The 22,500-nt window shown below is 38.0% G+C and overlaps 1 protein-coding gene across 5 annotated transcripts in view; it reads right to left on the minus strand.

The window, feature by feature from the left end:
- LOC140933030 (low-density lipoprotein receptor 2-like) overlaps positions 1-22,500 on the minus strand; it is a 64,960-nt gene that overhangs the window by 26,447 nt on the left and 16,013 nt on the right. For 4 of the 5 annotated variants that reach the window (XM_073382539.1, XM_073382537.1, XM_073382538.1 and 1 more), the window contains 10 exons: positions 20,324-20,455; positions 19,691-19,813; positions 14,374-14,622; positions 11,476-11,595; positions 11,266-11,382; positions 6,129-6,251; positions 5,659-5,784; positions 4,456-4,668; positions 3,462-3,657; positions 2,383-2,544 (listed from right to left, as the gene is read on the minus strand). In XM_073382539.1, the coding sequence (XP_073238640.1) occupies positions 2,383-2,544; positions 3,462-3,657; positions 4,456-4,668; positions 5,659-5,784; positions 6,129-6,251; positions 11,266-11,382; positions 11,476-11,595; positions 14,374-14,622; positions 19,691-19,813; positions 20,324-20,455 (1,561 nt within the window). Of the gene's footprint in view, positions 1-2,382; positions 2,545-3,461; positions 3,658-4,455; positions 4,669-5,658; positions 5,785-6,128; positions 6,252-11,265; positions 11,383-11,475; positions 11,596-14,373; positions 14,623-19,690; positions 19,814-20,252; positions 20,456-22,500 lie in introns of those variants that run through there. The other variant, XM_073382541.1, reaches the window with a different exon arrangement.

The following is a 22,500-nucleotide window of genomic DNA, read 5'->3' on the forward strand; positions in this document are numbered from 1 at the left end:
GCGGTTTGCGGTAAGTTTAAATTTTACGTCGCGGTAGTCGGTGAAAAAATCGTTGTGTCGCGGTGATCTGCTTCTTTTTCATGACAAGAGGATACAAATCCTAAAAGGTCTCCCTGGCTAGCCTGCGTGACCTGTGTGCACAGTCGGGGATTGCATTGCGCAAACAGTGCAGACAAATCGTATGGCTTCTAATTTCAGTTAATACTTGATATGATTAAGGACATTAACTTTTTTATCCAATGATACGTAAACATGTCGCATTATTTATGACTTCATGGACCTTGTGGGAATAGTCAGCTTGGTTAACCTCCTTTATACCAATCTTACCACCACTTTCGTGCCAGTCGCCAAACAATAGAGAGCGATCCAGAGGGTCAACTAAGTGATCAGTCAGATATTCCAGCAAATAGTGAGGTCAGTGAGATCGTTATAAATTGCGTAGTGACGAAAGATAATCTATGAAGATAGTGTGGTCTAAAAATTACTACTTGTCCTTCTCGTTGTGCATGCAGGAATATAGAATGTACTAGTATTCGTGTGTGCTTACCCTACGTAGCATGACGGCCCGGAGGTGGAGGGGGGGGGGGGGGTACTTCCTGATAAGAGAGGATGAGGATGTGCCGCTGGATTCGGTCGCATTTTCACGACTGGATTAACTATAATGGGGTCGAATTTTCAGAGAGTTACTAGAATGGGGTAGCACTTTTTCTGCTTTTTTGGGGAAAGACAGTTCTTCATATTTACGGTTAGCAAAGGTACCAGAATGTTTGTATTGTAGATGAAAAGTAAAGTGTTCTTCATTCAATCTAACAGAACAAGGTCAATTCATAAAAACAGAAAGTGACAAAGTTGGGATCGCGAAAATTAAATATTTGTTCAAAAGTGACTAAGATGGGGTCTATAATTGGCCACAGAATAGACTGTAATGGGGTAGGGGCTCTGAGAGGCCAGCGGCACATACCAACCAAATATTAACCCAAGTACCCCCTGCCCCCGCCCTCCCCGGGCATGGCAGTTTTACATGGTTTTGTCGGCAGCACCACTGTGAGCGGCGAAGCAGCTCCCGCCCCAATCTCCTCTCCAGCGCCCGCCTCATTATTTAGCGCGCCCAACCAAAACCGCCACGCTACGCAAGCTAGTGTGTACTGTGTGCCCTTCGAATCCAAAAGGCAGCCCGGGTCGTCGTTTTGAAACCCTCAACACAGAACCGAGTTAATTGTGAATCTGAAATAACCTCATAAGAGTCAACTGTTTTCCGTCCGTTTATGATCCAGGTCAGTAATGAATAAAGTGATACTAGAAAACTCCTGTTGTATCATTTACGTAAACGTATACATCTAATGAACAAAGTTAATCGAGCGCGATGATCTTATGTTTATCGTACGCTTGACATCGACACACCTTGATTTGTAAACACTGACACAAAAGTATTATTTCTATTTGAAAGGAGGATTTGTAGTATTGACAACGTCAACTTTTTCCCATTTGTAACTGCGGTTTCGGTATTTGGGTAAATTTTAATGCGGTATTGCGGTATTCTCGCGCTTCCACGTGCGGTATTGCGGTATTCGTACCCCCCTTACGCCCCCCTCTCCCCAGATTCTGCGCTTACCATCACCTGCAACACGTGTTCACAAAACTATTCGTTCGTCACGTTCAGCTGTCGGCTTGCTATGTCATATGAAACGTAAACCTGTTTTGTCGAAAAAGATAAAGTGTGATTTCTTGCATGGAAGAAAAAATTTTGTCATGGCACTAAAAACATTTCGCGTTATTCCAGTCATCGCCGAAAATAAACCGCTTGCTCATCACGAGACTCATTTGCATACAATAAAAGTCGTCACGATTATTATCCCCAGTTTCCACGGTCTCCGCTAGGAACGCTAGGTCCCACCGACAAAAACAAAAAGAAAAAAAAGAAATGCCTGCATTTTTAGTGTCTCGCTCTGCTAAAGCAAGCTCGACTCATAACTTTGTATCATGGTTGTCAATTTCAGGTGATACAAGACTAAGTAGTATTCAATTCCATGTCGTTCCATGCCTAAAATGTGAATCATAACACACTTGTCTAACGATTTTTTCCAAGGTTTCTTTTTCCTCTTTTAATGTTGCATGTTCTTGTCTCCGATACTTGTTAAAAAATCAATATTCACATTTTAAGTAAATTAAAAGTGCATCACTATATTGCTGCCCTAGAATTAGTGCTATGATATTTAATTTTCAGAATCAAAAAAGAGAAAGGAAAAGAATCGTTTTGTTCCACAGTATTTCAGCTGAACAATAACATTGATGTTAAAAAACGTTTAAAATTTCATCCTTGACAATTCAATGCAATACTAATAAATTATGTTAACAGTGACATAGAAATGGAAGTCTTTGTACCTAGCATCAGCCCAATATAATCTTTGAAGAGTATAATCAACAGTCAGGCCATTTGGCCACCCAATCTGTCCAGAGATGATCACTTGTCTTGTTGTTGGGTCTCCATCCATGCCTGACCTTTCAATCCTTGGGTTATCACCCCAATCCGTCCAAAAGAGATAGCTAATCAAAAAACAAAAATTAATATAAAAATAACACACCGATAGAAAATGCCCATCAGCGTGACTTTTGACCACTTATGCACCTGCATTTTCTTAACACAGAAACCGCCAGGTAGTCGAAACAGGAAATAGTTATTTGGGACACCCTGTACTCCTCTTTATTTTTGTTAATACATGTTCTCTAATCAAATATATTGTAATACTGCTGGGTACAAATAAAGTCGTTGTTGTTGTTTTTGTTTGAAAGCAGAGGATTGGAGACTTCCATATGCCGGGTGTTTGGTGGACTGTTCTGATTGGTCGACTTTACAATGGGAGTTAAAAGCATTCAGTCAAGACTTTTTATTTCCACAAGGCTTTGTGATAAGACTTTAAGTAAAATTTTCTTTTTTACATTTTTTTACTATCCCAATTCTTAAATCTTGGGGTTGATTTCCAGTGTCGCATAATTTTTACGTGCGCACGTGCGTAAAATTTATGTTCACAAATAAAATAGAGGCAATGCATGAAAGGTCGCTCGTAAGCGTAAAAGTTGAACCTTGCTCAACTTCTCCTTTAAGCTTATTTAGCACTTTTTATCTTACCTCTATTTTATTTATGTGATTAAAATTACGTGCGTTAATAACATGCGTAGCCAAAAACGCATCAGTGGAAATCACCCTTAAGCCAGTAATTTTTATTATTAATTTGTATTTTTTTGTTATCAATTTCGTGAAAAAGTGTTTCTCCTGCTACTAGCATTCTTAATGAAAACCCTGCTTTAACACTTACTTTTATCTCCACATACAGCCGGTTAAAGTCTCTCTGTCTCTCATTCTAAGGATATTTTATTCTTCTAATTACCAAAGATATGAGCTACTCCCCACACACATACACACATCAGAATAGAAAGAATAGCTATTGCTTCTTAATACACACCCATTAAGAGGATCAACTGCAATGGCCCGTGGATCATCAAGATCAGTACTGAAGAGGGTAAGACGGTTAGAGCCATCAAATTCTGCCACTTCAATCATGTTGTATCCTCCATCACTCCAGTAGATTTTTTTGCCCACCCAGTCAACACAAATACCATCAGGAGTATGAACATCAGACACAATTTCATTACAAAGAGCTGCAAAACAATCATGTACACAATAATTTAATCATTTGGTGCCGTATAGAACAACATTGAATCAAACCTCGGCCTAAAAGTACTCCTTCATGCAAGCAAGTCCCTAATGAATAAATCAGTGTTCGTACTCTTTTGAGCTCTCCAAATTCCATGACTATTTCGCAATCCAGGAATTTTTCAAGTTTTCCTTGACCTTAGGTTAAGCTGTCGCTTTCAAAACTTTCCTTGTTTTAGCATATTTTTTGCCCGAGGCCGTTTGATTTCTCGTCTTGATCTTAAGTTGTCCTTAGTTTGACATCTGCAGTAACTTACCTATCAAACAAATCTTAAATTTTCCATGACTTTCCAGGACCGACAATTAAATTGTGACACCGTTAGCCCAGCTAACAGTAGCCAGCATGCACCTCATTTCAGTCTGACTACAATGCACCAAGAATCTCTGATCTGCACTAGTGAGCTCAGAACTCTAGAGTGCTCAAATTTTGAGTGATATGTCATGGGTTGAACAGAGTCGTTATCAACTTATGGTCAAAAATATTTCTTGCTTCCCACTTTGAAAGGAGTTGCAAATGTATGGCCCCCAACCTGCTGAAATTTTTGGATATTATCTGCAACCACACAGGCTAGGTTTCATAACTTCATAATTGTTTCCACAAAAAACGTTTAGACTATTAATTAATAGTGGAATACAGTTCTTCTAGCATTACACTCAGTTATCCATTTTGATTAAACCACAAATCTAGAGCAAAAAAGTACAGAAGCTCAAATATTATTGTAAAATGATGATAGTCAGAATACCTGTATTATTATCTGACGTAGCAATGGGTGCACGGCAAATCTTCTCATCTCTTACATCTGTCCAATACACGTAATTGCCATAGTAGTCATAGTCAAGTGATACAATTCCTTTTTCATTTTTAACAATGTCATAATACTCATTGACATTGGAGCCCCCCATTGAAAGCTTACGAATGCTACGCTGGGTTGAAAACAACAGGTATGGTGTATGTCCTATGTTCAAAAGATATATGAAAACAAAGTAATGAGTGAATTATGTAAACCATGACCAATCATTTAAAACAAAATTGTAGACAATGGACCATATACTTGATGCTCCGACCTCTTTCATGGGAGAGCCCATGACAATATTATTACTTTCGCCTTTGGGAGACCACGAAATCTCATTGTTCAGTCTGTGCTTAACCTATATGCTAGCCAACACCATACAATTCACAGATTCAGAGGTTTTGGGCTCTCTGTGATTGTGATTGTGCTAATTGACAGAAAAATGTTTGCTTAAAATCTCAAAACTGAAAGTAACAATTTTGGAGCTGTGCACTCTGTTCTTGCATGTGAATATTAAATGTAGGCAAGGCTATGCTCTAAGGAAAATTGAAGGGAGCCCAGTGCTCTGAAACTGTAAAATCTAGGGTGCCCAGCATATGATTTGTATGAAAAATCTGAGATTTTCTAGTCGCCCGCGGGCAAAAGTTAGGCGCCAGGGGCCACCGGGCTCTGCTAGAGCACAGCCCTGGTACGTCAAACAGGGATGGAAAAATTTTAAAGCAATTGCTTGTGAACAAGTTACTCTTAAATAGAATGAAATTCATTAAGTCCTTCTTCATATAACAATTTGCATTATTAATTTCCGTAATATATATTGTAGTGGGTTTTTTTGGAAGATTTTACTGCTGTTCAGGTGGTTCACATTTCATTCAATTGACTTTTCGCAATAATTGTATAATTATAACAATATAATAATATAACAAACAAACTGCCTTTGATTGGAAAGTTATGACAACTCATTCATTATGCTACGTACTACAACACTTGTACAGGATGTATATGTAATGGCCCTCGTCGCAATTGCTTTTTAATTCTCAATAGGAAAGATGCTATTGAGCATTATAACCACTTATCTTATCATCGTCATTTACGTAGTTCTAAATGAAAGATCAGTTCTAGATATTTAAATATTAATACATTATAACATAACCTTACCAAGTGCCCTACATGTAGTTTTGTCAGCATCCAAGTGATAACCAGGCTTACAAGAACACTGAAAGGTCCCCTTTAAATTAGTACATATCTGACTGCATTTGCCATACTCCTGGCATTCATCAACATCTGAATGATTCACAAATATCAAAGTTAGTCTTACTAGAGAGAATGATGTTTTTAAAGGCAAAAACATGTTGTAGATTGATAGTGCAGTTATGCTAATTATCATCATTGATCATAACAACTTTAAATAATTTATTATGATGCATAATTTATGGCTGATAATCAAAAGAATACCAGGTTTAAATACCACACAAGATAAGTGTGCTGCCTAATACTGAGATCTGGCATTGATAGAAAATCTCAACCAAAAAAGTTATGGTAACAAATAATAAAAGGTTTGCAGCAAAATGGTTTTATGGAAAACTTAATGTCGTAAACAAACTGTTCAGTTAAGTGACCATTATTACCATCACAAGATCTTTGGTCTTCTGCCAGTTGGTAGCCAGAGTGGCAAGAACATTTGTAGCCAAACCTCAGATCAGTACAAATATGCTGGCAATGACCATTATGATCCATGCATTCATTTATTCCTTAACAAAAGGAAAGGAAAAAAAGCCCAAGAATTAATAGGCGAGTTCCCTCTTACTAATGTTTCCAATATCATTCACAGCAACCAGAGCATCTAATTTCCCTGCTCTGGGTAATTATTATAAAAACATTACTATTCATTCAAAAGATTTTCCCGATTCTGACTGGCTAAAACCACATGCATAATTCACTATAACCAGCTACTAATGACCAAATTTGGAAGAATTTTGCATTCAATGATTCGATAACGTCAAAAGTGCAGCCTTCTTGCATGTTAATGCACCGTTGACCAAGAAGGCCTGGGCATGAGGTTGAGTTGTTTTGGTTGTGAAAACAAAAATGGCAAACATTTCACTCGTTTCAAGAGTAAGAACCAGGTGAAATAATAGCTAAAAACATGGCAAGAACAACAAGAAGACAATTCGAAGGGCGACATCTGCTATTTGGAGAATGTTTGCAGAGCTGAACAACCCTAAATGTACACTATCGAAGATGAACTTAATATCGATGGAGGTATAAAGCATGTTTTAGCTATGTTTTTAAACTATGAATTATTTTGAATGAATAATAAAACAATTATTGAATTTGGCTTTCGTATCACATGAAGAATTATGGAGATCTCAGAGGGTGTTATCCTCGATTTCCATAATTCTTCATAAGATACTCAGCCTCATTCATAAGATACTCAGCCTCATTCATTAATATTTAACAATTAATTAATCTCCATAATTCTTCATATGATATACGAAAGCTGAATTCAATAATTGTTTTATTATTCATTCAAAAATAATTCCTAGTTTAAAAACATAGCTAAAACAAGCTTACCTGCATCGATGTTAAGTTTATCTTTGATAGTTAACGTTTAGGTTTTATCCAGCTCCGCAAATATTCTTCAAATAGCAGATGTCACCCTCCCAGTTGTCTTCTTGCTGTTTTTACTATGTTTTTAGCCATTATTTCACCTAGTTCCATCTGTATTTCTTACTCTTGAAACGAGTGAAGTGTTTGCCATTTTAGTTTTTACAACGAAAACAACCAGCAATCTTGTCCCCAGGTCTTCTCGGTTAACGAAGCATTAACCTGTAGAAGGCTGAATTTTTTATGTCATTTCCTTTTAAACTCAAAATTCTTCCAAATTTGGTCATCAGTAACTGGTTATGGTGAATTACGTGTGTGCTTTTAGCCAATCAAAATTGGGGAAATATTTTGAATGAATAATTGTTGTTAATTAACACGTCGACCACCCATAACCCCCTGACTTAGACCATATCCCAAGCATGTACAACTTGTTACCTAACAAAAGACAAATTTAACACTGAACTTGTGCAGGGAACGTCATCCTTTAACCAATAACCTTATGAGCCAAATTTGGTTACACAGTACAGGCCAACCAAAAATGCAAAAATAACATGATACTTTGTTTGACTGGAAAGTTTTGATTTCCACCTGATAATGCTTCCTCTAAAAAACTCACTTTCAGCAGGGTTTCTAGAAAAAAACTTTTCCCACTGAAATGAATCAAGGCCATGCTAGTATCCCTTAATGTCAAGTACAAGAAAAAAAATAAGGAAGAAAAGCAAAAAATGTGGGGAGGAGAGAATTCAAAGCATGTAAAAGTTTCGATTCAGGATAGCTAGGGGCAGCAAAACTTTCAGGGACTAATGAGTTTAGCAAATAACCCAGTTTTCTAATTAATAAATTCACTTTTTATCACAAAACAACAAAATATGGCTAATATAAAGTGAAAAAGACAAAAATAGAATTTTGCAATAAAGCATAATTGCTTCTAATTCTGCAAATCGGCAATTTTTTAACTTGCACCGATGGCCACAAGGGTGGATTTAAAATGTGACGTTTGTTTTCTAGCATAGAAACGAGGCTGGGACTTAAAGTACCTGAAAACAATCTTTAATTTCAACAGATTACTATCAGAATTATTCATATATAAACACATAATGATGTATCTGACTTGAAAACGTATCTGTCAAGCAATTAATATGGTCACGTGATCACAATAGCATGGAAACGAGGCTGGACGTTAAAATGACGCACAACTTATTTGGAAGCTAGTGGAAACTTACGTAATTTCCGCAAATCTACAAAATATGTAATTTTCACGTTATCAGGCCTTGAACAGCTCAGAATAGACTTATTGGTTATGTGGTATCAATTCAGAAGATACATGTGACACTAAATATAATCACAGGTACCCCAAGCTCACGAGTGAGAATAACAGAAATATTATAAGGGTTTGGGGATTTTAGCGATCGTTATTTAGGGGTCAAAAAGGTGGCCCTGATAAAATCAGTGGGGGTGGCTACTCAGCAGTCACCCCCAATACCTCGCTTTGTACCACAGGAACACCAAGATTAGGATGCGTTCTAAGGAAAGCGATTGATTACTCAAGCTTGGTTACTTGCTCGAGCAGAGTTCTTGCATTTTAACCTCAGGAAATCAGCCGTAACTTCACTCCAAATACTTCAATCGCCTCCAAATTTAACCCAGGGCAGCTTATAATCCTCTAACTACTGCTTCCCTCCATTGCAATTGGATCAAAGCGATCACAGGACGCAAATTTCAGCTCGCATACCGGTAACTCATGATAACTAAGGACTCTTTTCCATCAAGGACCGTCGATGATGCTTTGCCACGAAGTTCCTCGCATGGCCGTTAGAAATCTGACCTTAACGATCCTGTCCTTGCGGTTCAAGTTACCTGTACATCTGGTGGACGAGGGGACAATGTTCATTATATGCCAGACCTTTGCTGTGGGTAAATTAGAATATGATCTAATATGAAATATCAACAAGTCCACAGCGACAAACCATTGACTGGCCGGACCTCCCAGTTGTAGACTAGACCAGTATAGTAACTTGTAGAAAATATAAATCGGCAAACCGATCCTTATGGCAAGGCGATGAAGAAGTAACAAGAAAATAAAACAAAAAATATATATTTAAACCAATTTGCCCAATATTTTGGTTTGAAAAACAAACGTTATTTAGGGGCTGGCCCTTCTTTTAGTCCCCGAAGAAGGTTTGTCTTTCAAACCAAAATATTCAACAAATTTGCTTAAATATATATATATATTTTTTGTTTATTCTTTTTTTTTACTTCTTCGTCCCACTGCCGTAAGGATCAGTTTGCTGTTTTGTACTTTCTACAGGTGAATTAAAATACTGACGTTGCACATATAATACCTTGTCAAGCAGCACATCCCTATATAGACCATATAAGGGAGTACCCTTCCCTCCGGAAATAAGGAGGAGAAGGATCCGAGAACCTCTACACAACGTTAGCACATTTTCTTCTGGCGAATTGCTCCATGTTGTTATGAGTATACATGTCAGGCCTGCAAGGCACGCCCTGAGATCTGTCTCGGAAGGCAGGAAGTAAATGCAGTGATCTTTGCAGCTGAATTGAAGGTGGGGATGAGCTTTGTGATAACATTGCTGACAGCAATGAAGAAAACTCTAACGACGATGATGATTCTGATGATTCTGATAATGATGTTGATGACTATGATTTCGAGGAGGAGGGTGATGACTAGAACATCTTGATCTTGTCATGAATGTCCAGCCTGGTAGTGAGGAAATCGCGTTTTCATTTGTTTTGTGTAGGTCATTGGAACGTATCTTGTTTTCAGGCTTCTGTAATTAGAGCTTGGCCAGTTGTACATAACCTGAAAGGCACTTCAATAGCTGTATTGACTACTTGCTATTAGTGGTTGCAAAACGGAGTTTTATGCTCAAGCCTCATTTCCATGCTATCATAGACATGTGACCAGTTTAATTGCTTGACAGATGCGTTGTAAAGTCACATACAATATTATGTGTTATATGAGTTATAATGATAGCAATCTGTTGTCATTAAAGATGGTTTTCTAGTACTTTAAGGAGAAGCCTCGTTTCCATGCTATTGTGGTCACGTGACCACCTTAATTGCTTAAACAAATATGTTTTCAAGTTAGATACACTCTTGTGTTAAAGGAGTAATTCTGATGGCAATCTGTTGTCATTGAAGATGCTTTTCAAGTACTATAAGGTGAAGCCTCATTTCCATGCTATCGTGGTCACGTGACCAGATTAATTGCTTGACAGGTACATTTTCAAGCCAGATACACTATTATGTTTTATAGGGGTAATTCTGATAGCAATCTGTTGTCATTAAAGGTAGTTTTCTGGTATAAGGTCCAGCCTGACATTTCTATGCTAGAATTTAAACGTCACATTTTAAATCCACCCTTGGCTTATGGCCATCGGTGCAAGTTAAAAAATTGCCGACAACATTTTTTATGTTCCTTAGAGTCCCCTTAACACATCTAGATAGGTGGCCTGCTTCTTTCACAAAATTCCCACGGGATTACAGAGTTACATCATGTGCAGCTCTCAAGTAATCATTAATTTCAATAAAACTACACATCTCTGGTTTCTTTAATTCTCTTCATGTTAAAACTTCATGATGTGAAGTCCCGATCATATTTCAGTCGTAACCTGACAAAATTCTGTTCTCTTGAACAGAAGTATTCTAAATAACCTTTCCAACCTCCAGTAGGTAGAATAGTCAATGAGCATTTTTAGCGAAGATGGTCCACATAGCTGAAGCCCATCCTCAGTTTAAGTGACATAAGAGTACAGTTGAGGTCAGACTCATTTCTTTAACATTAGATTCTTTGGTAACTCCAGGGTTGTCAGAAAGTTTGATGTAGACGGTTGAGTTGTCAAAGTAAACAGTCAGTCTAGGGATATTTTATTTAAAAAAACGCCAACTGTAAAGAAATGCCAAGCAGAGTAGCCGGTTGATACCAACCAAGTAGGAGCCGATTTTCACCAGCAACCAGCTACTTTTGACAACCCTGTTTGCAACCGGCCTGGCAGTATTTTTCACCAGCTGAGTGCATAAACTGTTTTCTTAGCCTATCAGGAATATGAAACAACCTGAATGAATGAAACCCAAATCAAAGTTGAACATGTCACCACAGCTTTTCCGATTAAGTTTCTAACAATTATCACTTACTACAGTTTCTCTGTTCATCCTCTCCATTAGGACAGTCATTTGTGCCATCGCATTGTTTAGCTTTTGGAATACATGCCAATGTGCTCCCACATTGGAATTCATCTGGTCTGCAGGTTCCTGTTTAGATAAAATTTATGAATGGACATTACATTAACCAGCTCAAAAAATGGATTCTACGTGACCATGACAGAGCCTGAGTTTTACACTTACCACAGCTTGTTTCATCTGATCCATCCTGACAATTTTGGGTTCCATCACATCTCTGGGTATTTGGTATACAGCCACCACTTTGACAAGCAAATTGGCTGCTTGTACAGTTACTTATTGTTGCTAAAAGAAAACATCTAAGTTAGATTGTTGCTTCATTAATTCCTAAAAACTAGACCTAGAACTTAAAGACACCATGCCATCAAGGTCTTCATCTTCACAGCTGTAATGACCAACAGTTATAGCTATCATTAATTTGGAAAAACATACAAGCAGGAACGTTAATTAAGAAATATGTTTTTCCATAATATTATATTTGCACAATTTAAGGTTTACTTTCAACAAAGTTTTTAGTCTTATTACTATTTCACTTTGATGAAAAGCAAGAAAAATTATTGTTCTTACCCTTAGAAAAAATTCTACCCTGCAAAAACCCCGTGAGAGCCCTGTAAAATCCTGTTTCCAGCCCTGTTTACGTTATTTCAGAGCTGTAAACTGGCTGTAACAGGGCTGTGACACAGCTGCAACTTACTTGAGTTAAAACAAGTGGAGCTGTGACAGGGCTGTAAAAGTGTACATAGTTAAGTATAACAAGCCTGTTACATGGCTGTGAAAATATCCAGTTACCGTAACAGGGTTAAGACAGGGCTACCTAGTAATGCAGAAGAACTAGGACAGGGATGCAGAATGGCTGTGTTAGGTACATTTGAAAGTAACCGGGTTCCTGCAGAACTGTGAGATGTCTATTTCTGTTCACACAATGGATAATAATCAAAGCGCAGTAACAATTAATGTAGCCAAGTACGGTAAACGCCATAAATCATGAAAGATGGCAATATTTTTCAAAGTCTAAAAGTCATTAAAAGGAGCGAGGGTCAGTTAGATCATTAATAACAAATAAAACGAAAAAGAACTTGGTGAAAATGGTATCGTTAAATCATCAAACACGATTATTATACGCCTTTTAATATGCTGTTTTTGGTTTTGTTTGGATTTGCTGCGTTTTTTCTTTTTTTTTTTCATTGACACTTACTTTAATTAATTACCGATTTTGTGGCTACCTTTGTATTTTTAGGTTGGTTTCTTTATAAGACTTTTATCTCATGTTAAAAACGGAGACCTTCTTATGATCAGCTTACCATTTTTACAAACACCTATTTCATCAGCTCCTGTTCTTCCTGTTCTTTTAAATGAAAAAAAAACCGCTGTAACTTAATTAATTTTTTACAGCAATGTACTAAAAATGAAAGACTTTCAGATCACTTCAATTTGTTTTCCTGCGTGAGAGACCTCTGCAACCATGGAATTAAATTCTTTCCCTAGAGATCGAGGGGACTTAAATATTTTCATTCCGTGACAGACACGCCATTGGTAATTCCCTGGAGAAATCCAAGACTTTAATCTTATTGGTCAGCACTTTTACCGGAAGATCGCATTACACATCTCCATTCCTGAAACGACTCACGATCATTTGAATGAAAGGCGAAAATATTCAAACGCTTTCTGCATCCAGTTTAGATTTAGAAAGGCTGTAGAACGTTTTTTGCTGCTTTTGAAGCAGAGAGTGAAAAAGTATTAGCAAAAAAATAACTGTGCTTTGACCAGCTCTCAACGAAGAATGGGAAACAGATCGATCTGGTGGACAGAAAACATTCCGCGGCACTTGCAAGATTCAAGTATTGTTTGCCCTGCCTAGTAATCCGTACACCATTAAACGATTCAGCAACAACTGAAACACAAATGGATTGGCTCTTTTCATGAGGAAATGTAACACATTGTGGATCATGAAGGAAAGACGATCGAGGTGAGCAATTTCAAATTAAGCTTGTTACAACGAACAAAACAACTATAAACTGTCAACCTCGGAACCGTTGTTACAATGGAACAATTCCCTGTTTCATCTCTTATAATTGCGGACAAAAATCGTTCTTTTTTTTGTTTTTTGGGACAGTTATTGTAAAGTCGGCATTTTGACGTGCTAGTTGTACATTAAATCGAGCAAAGCAAGCAAGTGTTTACAAGCCAGATCATGTTGCATGCAGTTTAAATTTTGTTCTGTCTATATTTTTACACACTGTAAAGTCGGCACGGGAAAAATAAAGTAACGTTAAGTTCTTAATTGACTGTATTTACTGTTTTCCTTTATCGAAAGTGTCCTTTCAATGTATGTTTGTTGAAATGCATTGCTTTTGTTACTTAAGTGACTAAACGGACTAAACCAGCCGTTGGTGGTTCAACTTTGAAGCTTTTTGTGGCGCAAATCGTTCCTTTGCTTCAGGAATTTTCATGAGTTCAAATATGCCTAAAAAAGATTAAGTTTCATCTTTAATAGATGTGAAGTTATAAAAAATTATGTTCTGATAGTACTATAATTCTAATGTATAGAAGTGTGAGAGGGAGTATCACAACATTGGCACCTGGTAAAAAAAAAAAGCCTTGTTAACTGCCAATTAACAAGTTGTAACAGGGTTGTGATGCATGAAACCTGTACCAAGGCTGTTAAAGGAATGCCACAGTGTAAAAACAGCCTTGCTAACTGTGCCAATTCACGAGCTGTGGCAGGGATGTCCATCACAGGGTGGAAACAGGGTTGTTACATGGCTGTTACAGGGTGTCTACCAAGAAATTTTGAGTTAAACGTGACAGGGCTGTTCCAAGGCTGCTACAGTGTAGAAACAGCCTTGCTAACTGTGCCAAATGACGAGCTGTAACAGGGTTGTTACAGGTTAGTTTTTCAACCCTGTTCCAGTGATGCTACAGAGCTGTTACAGGGTAGAAATTTTGTTAAGGGTAACTTCCCTGGATCAACAGAACTTCATCATGCTTTCAGGAAAACTTGGCCAATAACCAAAAAATATAACATGCTGATCATTGTCAAAGAGTGTAGTAAGTCTAACTTACTGCAGGATTGCTCATCAGATCCATCAGGGCAATCCTCTTCTCCATCACAACGCCAGTGACCTTGGACACAGGTTCCTTCAGTACAACGGAACATTTTTCCTGAGCAAACTGGGATAGGACGTATTGTAGTCAAACATCGTTTCTCATCAGAACTATCAGCACAGTCTGGGTCACCATCACACTTCCACCGTGATGGAATACAGTTCTGATTGTCACAAGTAAACTGGTCATCACTGCAGGTCTTGGCATCTACCAGAAAAAGAAAGGCAGAAAAGTCAGACAAGTGACATTATAAGTGAAAAATATTAATATCATTTATATTGCTCTCAGTGATACACCAAGGACTTTTATCATTACACCTTCTACACCATGACCCCATGCCCAAACTGGAAGGGTGCAATTGGCCTGGTAATTATAAGCTATGACTAAAAGGAGGGTGTTACGAAAACTAAGACCCTCGAAAACTAAGACCTAAGACCTAAGACCCATCTTAGTTTTGAAGATTACGAAAACAAAGACCCCCTAAAATCGAATCCGTCAAAATATAAAGTCAAATTGTAACCGAAATAGGTCTGATCTGTCAAATTATATCATGTTCGATCCTTTCCACCGAGTTTTAGGTCAAATTTAACGGTAAATTTAGGGGTCTTAGTTTTCGTAATTTCGAAAACTAAGACCCCTCTTAGTTTTCTTAATTACAAAAACTAAGACCCCCACCAAAACAATCTCTAAAATTTCTACAAAGTCGAATTACGACCGTTTGAAGACTATAATCTGCAAGACAAACAGAAACTACTATCATACACGTACTGATCTACGATCCGCTAACAATTTGAAGACTCGCTTTCAGGGTTCGAAATTAACGGTTGTCCGATTGTCCCGGACAACCAAAATTACAATGGGGCAACCAAATTGTGCTAAGTGGTTGCCCCTTGGGCAACCCAATCTGTCGTGGCACTAGTCCTTAATGAAGACTTGATGGATTTGAATAAATATAACAGCTTGTTGTCTTTGGAGAGTAAGCGATTCCTAAAGTAAGTTAGTGGAAAGAAAAAAAAAACACGGAAGAAATACTAAAGTATCACGTACACTACCGTTGGAAGCCGAAGTTCGTTTTTGCACAACATTCTTTGAATGAGCCTGTTGTGCTTTAATCAGCGGTTGATACCAGTAAACATAGTCCATGATGCACTAGTGAGATCCGCTCCGTGATGCCGCCATGTTTGTTTCGACGATGGCAATTTACCATTCATCTTATTATTATCATCTTAGTTAACATGAGCCTCTTCCGCTACTTCGGCCGTGAGAAAGTGAAGGCCGTTGGCGATACCAACAATTTGGAAGCCACGAAGAAAGATGATGATCAAAGCAATGCTACGAGTGTCGCAAAATCTACAGCAGAATTAGGCGAGGCGCAAGAAAGTTCAAGAAAAAGGTGTCGTACATTTCAAGAGTCGTGGAAGACTAGAAGACCCTGGCTGAAATTATTTGACGAGAAAGAAAACGCTATGTTTTGCAGTTATTGCAGACAGTTTTCGAAAGATAAGTCTGCCTTTGGGAGCGAAAAAGGTAACAACAGTTTTCGTCTTGATGGGATCAAAAAACATGTAATAAGTGAGGCAAATTGCAAGACTCTAAAGACATTTGAATTAAGTTTCCTGGCAAGCTTTTGTGGAAAAGTGTTCATTTGTGAGGTTCCAACTTCCAATTTTTTTTCCTGTTATTATACTGTAATGTTTGTTGATTTTTATAATACTAATACTAATGGACAAAAACAACGAGACACAGGCTGGTCAAAACATTTAAGATACTCTTGAATACAGTTCACTGTATTTGTATTTCATTTTCTTGTTCAAATTAATAAAAGCCACTGTTTAGCTACCTGTATTAGTTTCTTGACTTGAACTGGGGCAAGAGCTTGGACAACTAAAATATTCTGTGGGCAACCAAACCAAGTCTTGTGGTTGCCCCAGGGGCAACTGGACATAAAAGTAAATTATCGAACCCTGGCTTTAAAAAGAGGACCAAAGCCATAGACTTCTTACGTATCTATTGTACACTGAAAATATGCCTTACCCCTATTGGTCTTTAATTTTGTTGTTTATCCTTTAAATCATGAAATTGGCTTTCCACTGGAGAAGGATGTTTTTCTTTGTGTCTCTTCGACCGAGATTGCGTTACCTGTAACTATCACCTGAGGGGTTCGTGTCCAGGGGTTGTCGTGGACAAGCAGGGAGCGCGGGGAGGGGAGCGGGGGAGGGAATTACTAGTCTCAGGGGGCCACAAAACCTCGTGCGTGAGTCAATGCTTTGCTTGTACAGGAAATTCATTCACTCATTCATTTTTTTAAAATTATTTCATGAGTGATTTTAGCGATTATCCCTCACAGACTATTTCTCCTTGCCCCCCACCCCTACCCCTAAACTAACTTTGCATTGTAACCCGGTGATCTCCGGGGTGGCAATGATAAAAACAAACGCTAGAAAAACGCAATGTAGCATATTCTCCATTTTTTGCCCTTTTTATAAAAGCACTTTTCTATCTATGACACGGCCAGAAAAGGAAAAAAAATCCGTATTTTTGTGTGATGTTTAACCGATAACGCCGTTGACCACTTAGCGATCAGGCATTCAGGTCACAGCGACATGTCAGCCCGCAACGAAGACAAAAATCCATCTCCAGTGGAAAACCAATTTTATGACTTTAAGGATAAACAACCAAAATTATAGGGGTAAGGCATATTTTCAGTGTACAATTATAAGTAGGTAGTCTATAGCTTTCATCCTCTTCTTAAAGCCACAATATTGATATTAAAAATGTATGTCTGCAAATTGTTAGAAGAAGCGGATCGTCTAGCACGCGTATGATAGTAGTTTTTGTTTGTCTTGCAGATTATAGTCTTCAAACAGTCGGAATTCGACTTTGTAGAAATTGTAGTGATTGGGTGATTCCAGAAAATATCCATACCCTACCACGGGTGGCATGAGTATTTTAACCCCCCCTTGCCCTCAGAAATTCCAAAATGCTTATCCCCCCCTTGCCCTCCGAATTCCAAAATCGCTAACCCCCCCCTCTCCTCCGGAATTTTCCACTTTTGTTTCAGACCCTTTGGAATTCCTGTTCGTCTGCCTAAATCTTCAAACGAACGAGAAACTTGCACTTTTTCCCTCTGCAAAAGAATTCTGTTCACAATTTTTAGTCAGACGATCAAGCAACTCAAGTTTGTTAACGTTAGTACACCGTAGCTATTCCTTCTAAGTAGTTGGTTGGATGGTTCATGTATATTGTATGCAGGACTGAGCAGGTTGAAGCACCTCACCTTGTCAGGAACCGGTATTACAGACCAAATTTTATCGAAGATCCTCAAGGCTAGCAGTGAGCTATTAGACCTTCATCTGACGCAAACGCGCATAAGCGAGAAGTGTCTGCCCGAGATCATTGGCTTGAAGAAACTGCAGTATATCACTGTTCCCCCAGAAGATGTCTTTGGATTTGGCAGGAGTGGCGTGTTAGCAATAGCAAAAAGCTCTCCGTCCCTGAGGACATTGGATTGCCAAGAAGGCTACCTTTTTAACCAAGAGGAAATATCGCAGATTATCCACTGCAATTGCCAACTGTCAAGTTTAATAATCCCTTACACCTTTGTTGATGACAGCACATTCACATTTATTATTGAAAAACTGGAGAACTTAACCTATATTTGCGTGTGCGAGACCAGCGTTTCACAGGCTTGCGTGAACCAAATCAAAACCAGAAAGCCGAGTTTAGAGATTTGTTGGAATGTGAACCACACACCATAACAGCAAACATTTGAACTGGAAACAGTTTCAGTATACAGTAGAGTGAGTTTTGTAATCGATCGAGTCAGTCTTTGTTGATGTTTTTGGCCTCGTGTGGATTTGCGGCCCTTTATTCGTAATTTTGATTTTACAGAACTGACAATTTTTTTCCTGATGACAAATGTATGGAAATCATAGAAACGCAGGAAAAATCAGGACCGAACTGCATTTTTCCCCTAAATACCGGTTTTAGATTTGATCAGCAAATGTTTTTAGGTTTTTGCAAATATTTTTGTCGCGCTACACATAACATGCATGTACAAATAATTTAATCATGTAAAATGTATGATGGAAATAAAAAAAAAATGAATGAAAAGTAACTATTATAATTTTTTGAGGTAAACCTCTCCCCGACTCTTCCAGTTCTATTGGCAAATATACGTCCGTTTAAGGATACAGCTCCTGGAATAAATAGTTATTTTGAGGAAAAATAACTATTTAGAACTGAATGATCAAAACACTTGCGCATAAACAGTTTTGAATTAAACAGCGCACCAAAAGGCACGCTGTCGGATTTTACTACCTACATGTTGGCGTGAAAATCGGCGTGAAATACAAAATCTGTCAGGCGTTCTATTTGGAAACGAGAGACTGGTGCGAGTTTTCAGCTCGCAACAACACATCGTCAATCGACAATCGGCGAGAAACACTGACTTGGTTATATTTTTATTAATCAGTTGACTAATTCATCAACTTTAAGGCCTCTTCGATGTGGAGCTTGCTGCACAACCCATCTGCTTACCCATCTGCATGAACGCATACTTCTTCTGTGGTCGGTTCGTGCTTCATTTACAAACTGGGAATGTTAACAGGTCAGCGATTTCAAGCGGAGCTTTCGCCGTCTTTCCTCTGGAAATTCACTGAATTTAGAGCTGAAACACCCCCCCATGCCTTTGGAATTCCAAACTGCGTTACCCCCCCCACGTCTTCGGAATTCCAGTCCAAGAAATCCCCCCTCTCCCTCGGAATTCCAAGATGCCGCCCCTGGTATGGTATGGATATTTTCTGGAATGACCCATTGTTTTGGTGGGGGTCTTAGTTTTCGTAATTAAGAAAACTAAGAGGGGTCTTAGTTTTCGAAATTACGACAACTAAGACCCCTAAATTTATCGTTTTATTTGACTTAAAACTCGGTGGAAAGGATCAAACATGATATAATTTGACAGATCAGACCTATTTCGGTTACAATTTGACTTTATATTTCGACGGATTCAATTTTAGGGGGTCTTAGTTTTTGTAATCTCGAAAACTAAGACAGGTCTTAGGTCTTAGGTCTTAGGTCTTAGTTTTCGAGGGTCTTAGTTTTCATAACACCCACTAAAAGGATGCTTAATGAAGTTACTTTGCCCCATGGGTGGAAAATTAGTAACATGGGAGAAAGAGAATAAATCTGCCATGTAATTTTTTTACAAAGACAATTGAGATTCCCTTCTTCCAGCACATTCAAGATAAGCAAAGTTTTTTCAAACATATCTCACCGCATTGCTGACCAGTCTCATCTGAGTTATCTCCACAGTCATCATCTCCATCACACAACCAGGAACGAGACACACACCCACCATTGTCACAGGTAAATTCATAGGATGGACAAGTTCTGGAAGCTAAAAAAGATTGACTCAGTAAATACCCTTTCAACTGATACATAAAAAGTGTAATAATTTTTGCTATCAAATGAGGCTGATTACATGATATAAAGAATCATGCAGATAAAGGAGGGTGTTAGATGTATTGAGGCCACAACACCCTTCCTCACCTAAATAAAAACTAAGAAAGAAAGAAAAATTAACTTACAATTAAACTTTTTAAACTCTGCATTTTGTACATGTGCATACCCAGCTGGAGCATTAAAGCCAGTAAATGTATAGTATTTGCCTTGTTTAAGCAAAGGGTTGGGTTTAGTTCTCTTTTTTTTTGTTAGATGGTGACAAGAAAACGGCAAGACTAGCTTTAAATTTTGTTTTTTTGAGGAGACATCGAAGGGTTAACGGCTTTAACAAGCAGTATAAAGAAACATGAAACAAAATCCAGTTCACCCAATACCTTGATCTACATATCTGTGGCAATAAAAAATACTAATAGCATCAACATCATGTGATGTATGTTTTACATACATTCTCCACAGAGAGCTGTTTCTTCATCTGAACCATCTCCGCAGTCATCTTGTCTATCACACTTCCATTTGCCTATGATGCATTTGGCATTTTTACATTTGAATTCATTAGGACCACAGGTTCTATTTTGATCTAGAAAAAATAGAGTAGTTTGTTTAAAAAAATAGCTAGGACATCTAGCTGAGGATCTTTTTTTAAAAAAAGTTCCATTATAATAACACATACAAACACTCGTTACACCATTGAAGGAGTTGGTCAGTATATATAAAAAACAGATTCACCAGAATGCAGATGTAAACTAGCTATTATATAAAGGGAAGACTGCAGACCAAGAAGTAAAAAGCTGCAAAGCCACACCCACTTAGTATACTGTCCTCTCCTGTTTTTCAGTATTAGCACAGATTAACAAGAGAATCTCACATTGGTATAGACCTTTGATTGCAAGCAACTCAAAATGTCAAGCATCATCATCCTCACATTTTCATAATATAGTACGACTACACAACTTTTACCTTACGTCACTCCTTCCGTTTTCAGTTCCTTTTTTGCAACTAAGCCATGGAGGTGCACAACTCTTCCAAACCTTTTTTTTAGTTGCTCATATAGGTAGCAACTTAACACAAAGGTGATGCATTTGCAATGAGAGAGTCAAAACCTAGGACTTGCCTGATCTAGAATTGGTCTAAGCAAACAAAAATTTGCAATCAACCTGTTCACTTGAGAATCACAAGAAGCTGAGCAAAATTATAGCACATGACCTTCACATAGGCTGAGCGCTTCCTAAAGTATATATGTGCAAGAAATGCAGGAGATTCTCCCCCTCTCTGTCTACTTGTGCTTTCTCTCTCTCAGCTCATTTCAAAAGGCTATGGAATGCTCATGATTTCAAACAGAGAAACTTGGTTACAGGATACAAAAAATATCTTCATTTGTTAGGCTGTCAAGCAAATATGCCATAACATTGCATACGCACTCTCATCACTGTCGCTTCCAAAGACACCCATCTCAATGAACTCAGCACAGAGATGTCTTTTAATTTGTAGTAAATGTGATAAAGGAATAATCTTAACTGAGACATAAAGTATTCTCCGTTTAAGTTAGATCTGCTATTTAAACTAATATATATCTGTGACTGAGAAATCCATTTCTCTCTCAAGCTCGAATGCAAGCAACACTATATCGCAGAACGAGCCAAACAATCAGGCCCTGTGAGCACCCAAGGAGGACTACCATATGAAAGTGACAGGGATGCTTGGAATTTGGTCTCACTAAGTGTGTCCTGGAACAGACAGGCAATATCATCTGCTGGTGCATAAAGATATATGTGACCGTGAAAGGCAAAACGGAATACCGTTTGAATGGGAAAAATGCACGGATAATGAACAGTTAATGAACGGTCTACAAAGCGTTTGACTAACCATTTGAATGGATGAATAAATTATTTGAACGGATTGGCAAACCATTCCAACAGATGAATAAATTATTAGAACAGATATTGGCAAACTGTTCGAAGAGATGAATAAAATTGTCGAACAGATTGGCAAACCGTTCGAACAGATTTGTTAAAGACACTGATAAACTGTCTGCAAAATAATCATTCTGAACGGAACTGCTGATGTTTAGCCGTTTTTTTAGTTGAAGCTATTACAAAAATTCTCGTGATCAAAAAATAAAGTAAACAAATTTTGAATTTCTGTCTCGTCGCTGAGTGACATGACAGCTTTTAAGTCTAATTCACTCACGATGAATTTTATTATATTCAGCAAAAATCAGCGTAAACGGATTGTTATAGGCCTTAAGTTCAGACGCCAAACTTCTCATGAGCTGAACCTACTTCGAATTAAGGCCGACCCAGATTATTTACATCGCCTGAATTGACGTGGATCTTAATTCCAGCCTAACTAAATTCAAAAGGAGAAAAATGCTCATTTTAGTCAAACTGCTTACAAAATACGTTCTAATAATTTATGTATTTTGGGTTCGGTACATGAAAAGTTTGGTGCATGTATCAAAGCCATTCCAAAGGCTAAATTCCTGGCTGGGCTAGGCGAAAAGAACAGCTGAGCTGTTCCAAATTGAACCAGGCGTTCCTAATTGATTCAGATGCCAAACTTTTCATGTACTTAATTAATGGGTGTTTCTAAAACGAAGACCCAAAAACGAAGACCTAAGACCTA

This window comes from Porites lutea, chromosome 4 (genome assembly GCF_958299795.1).
Source record: "Porites lutea chromosome 4, jaPorLute2.1, whole genome shotgun sequence".
NCBI classification, from domain to species: Eukaryota; Metazoa; Cnidaria; class Anthozoa; order Scleractinia; family Poritidae; genus Porites; species Porites lutea.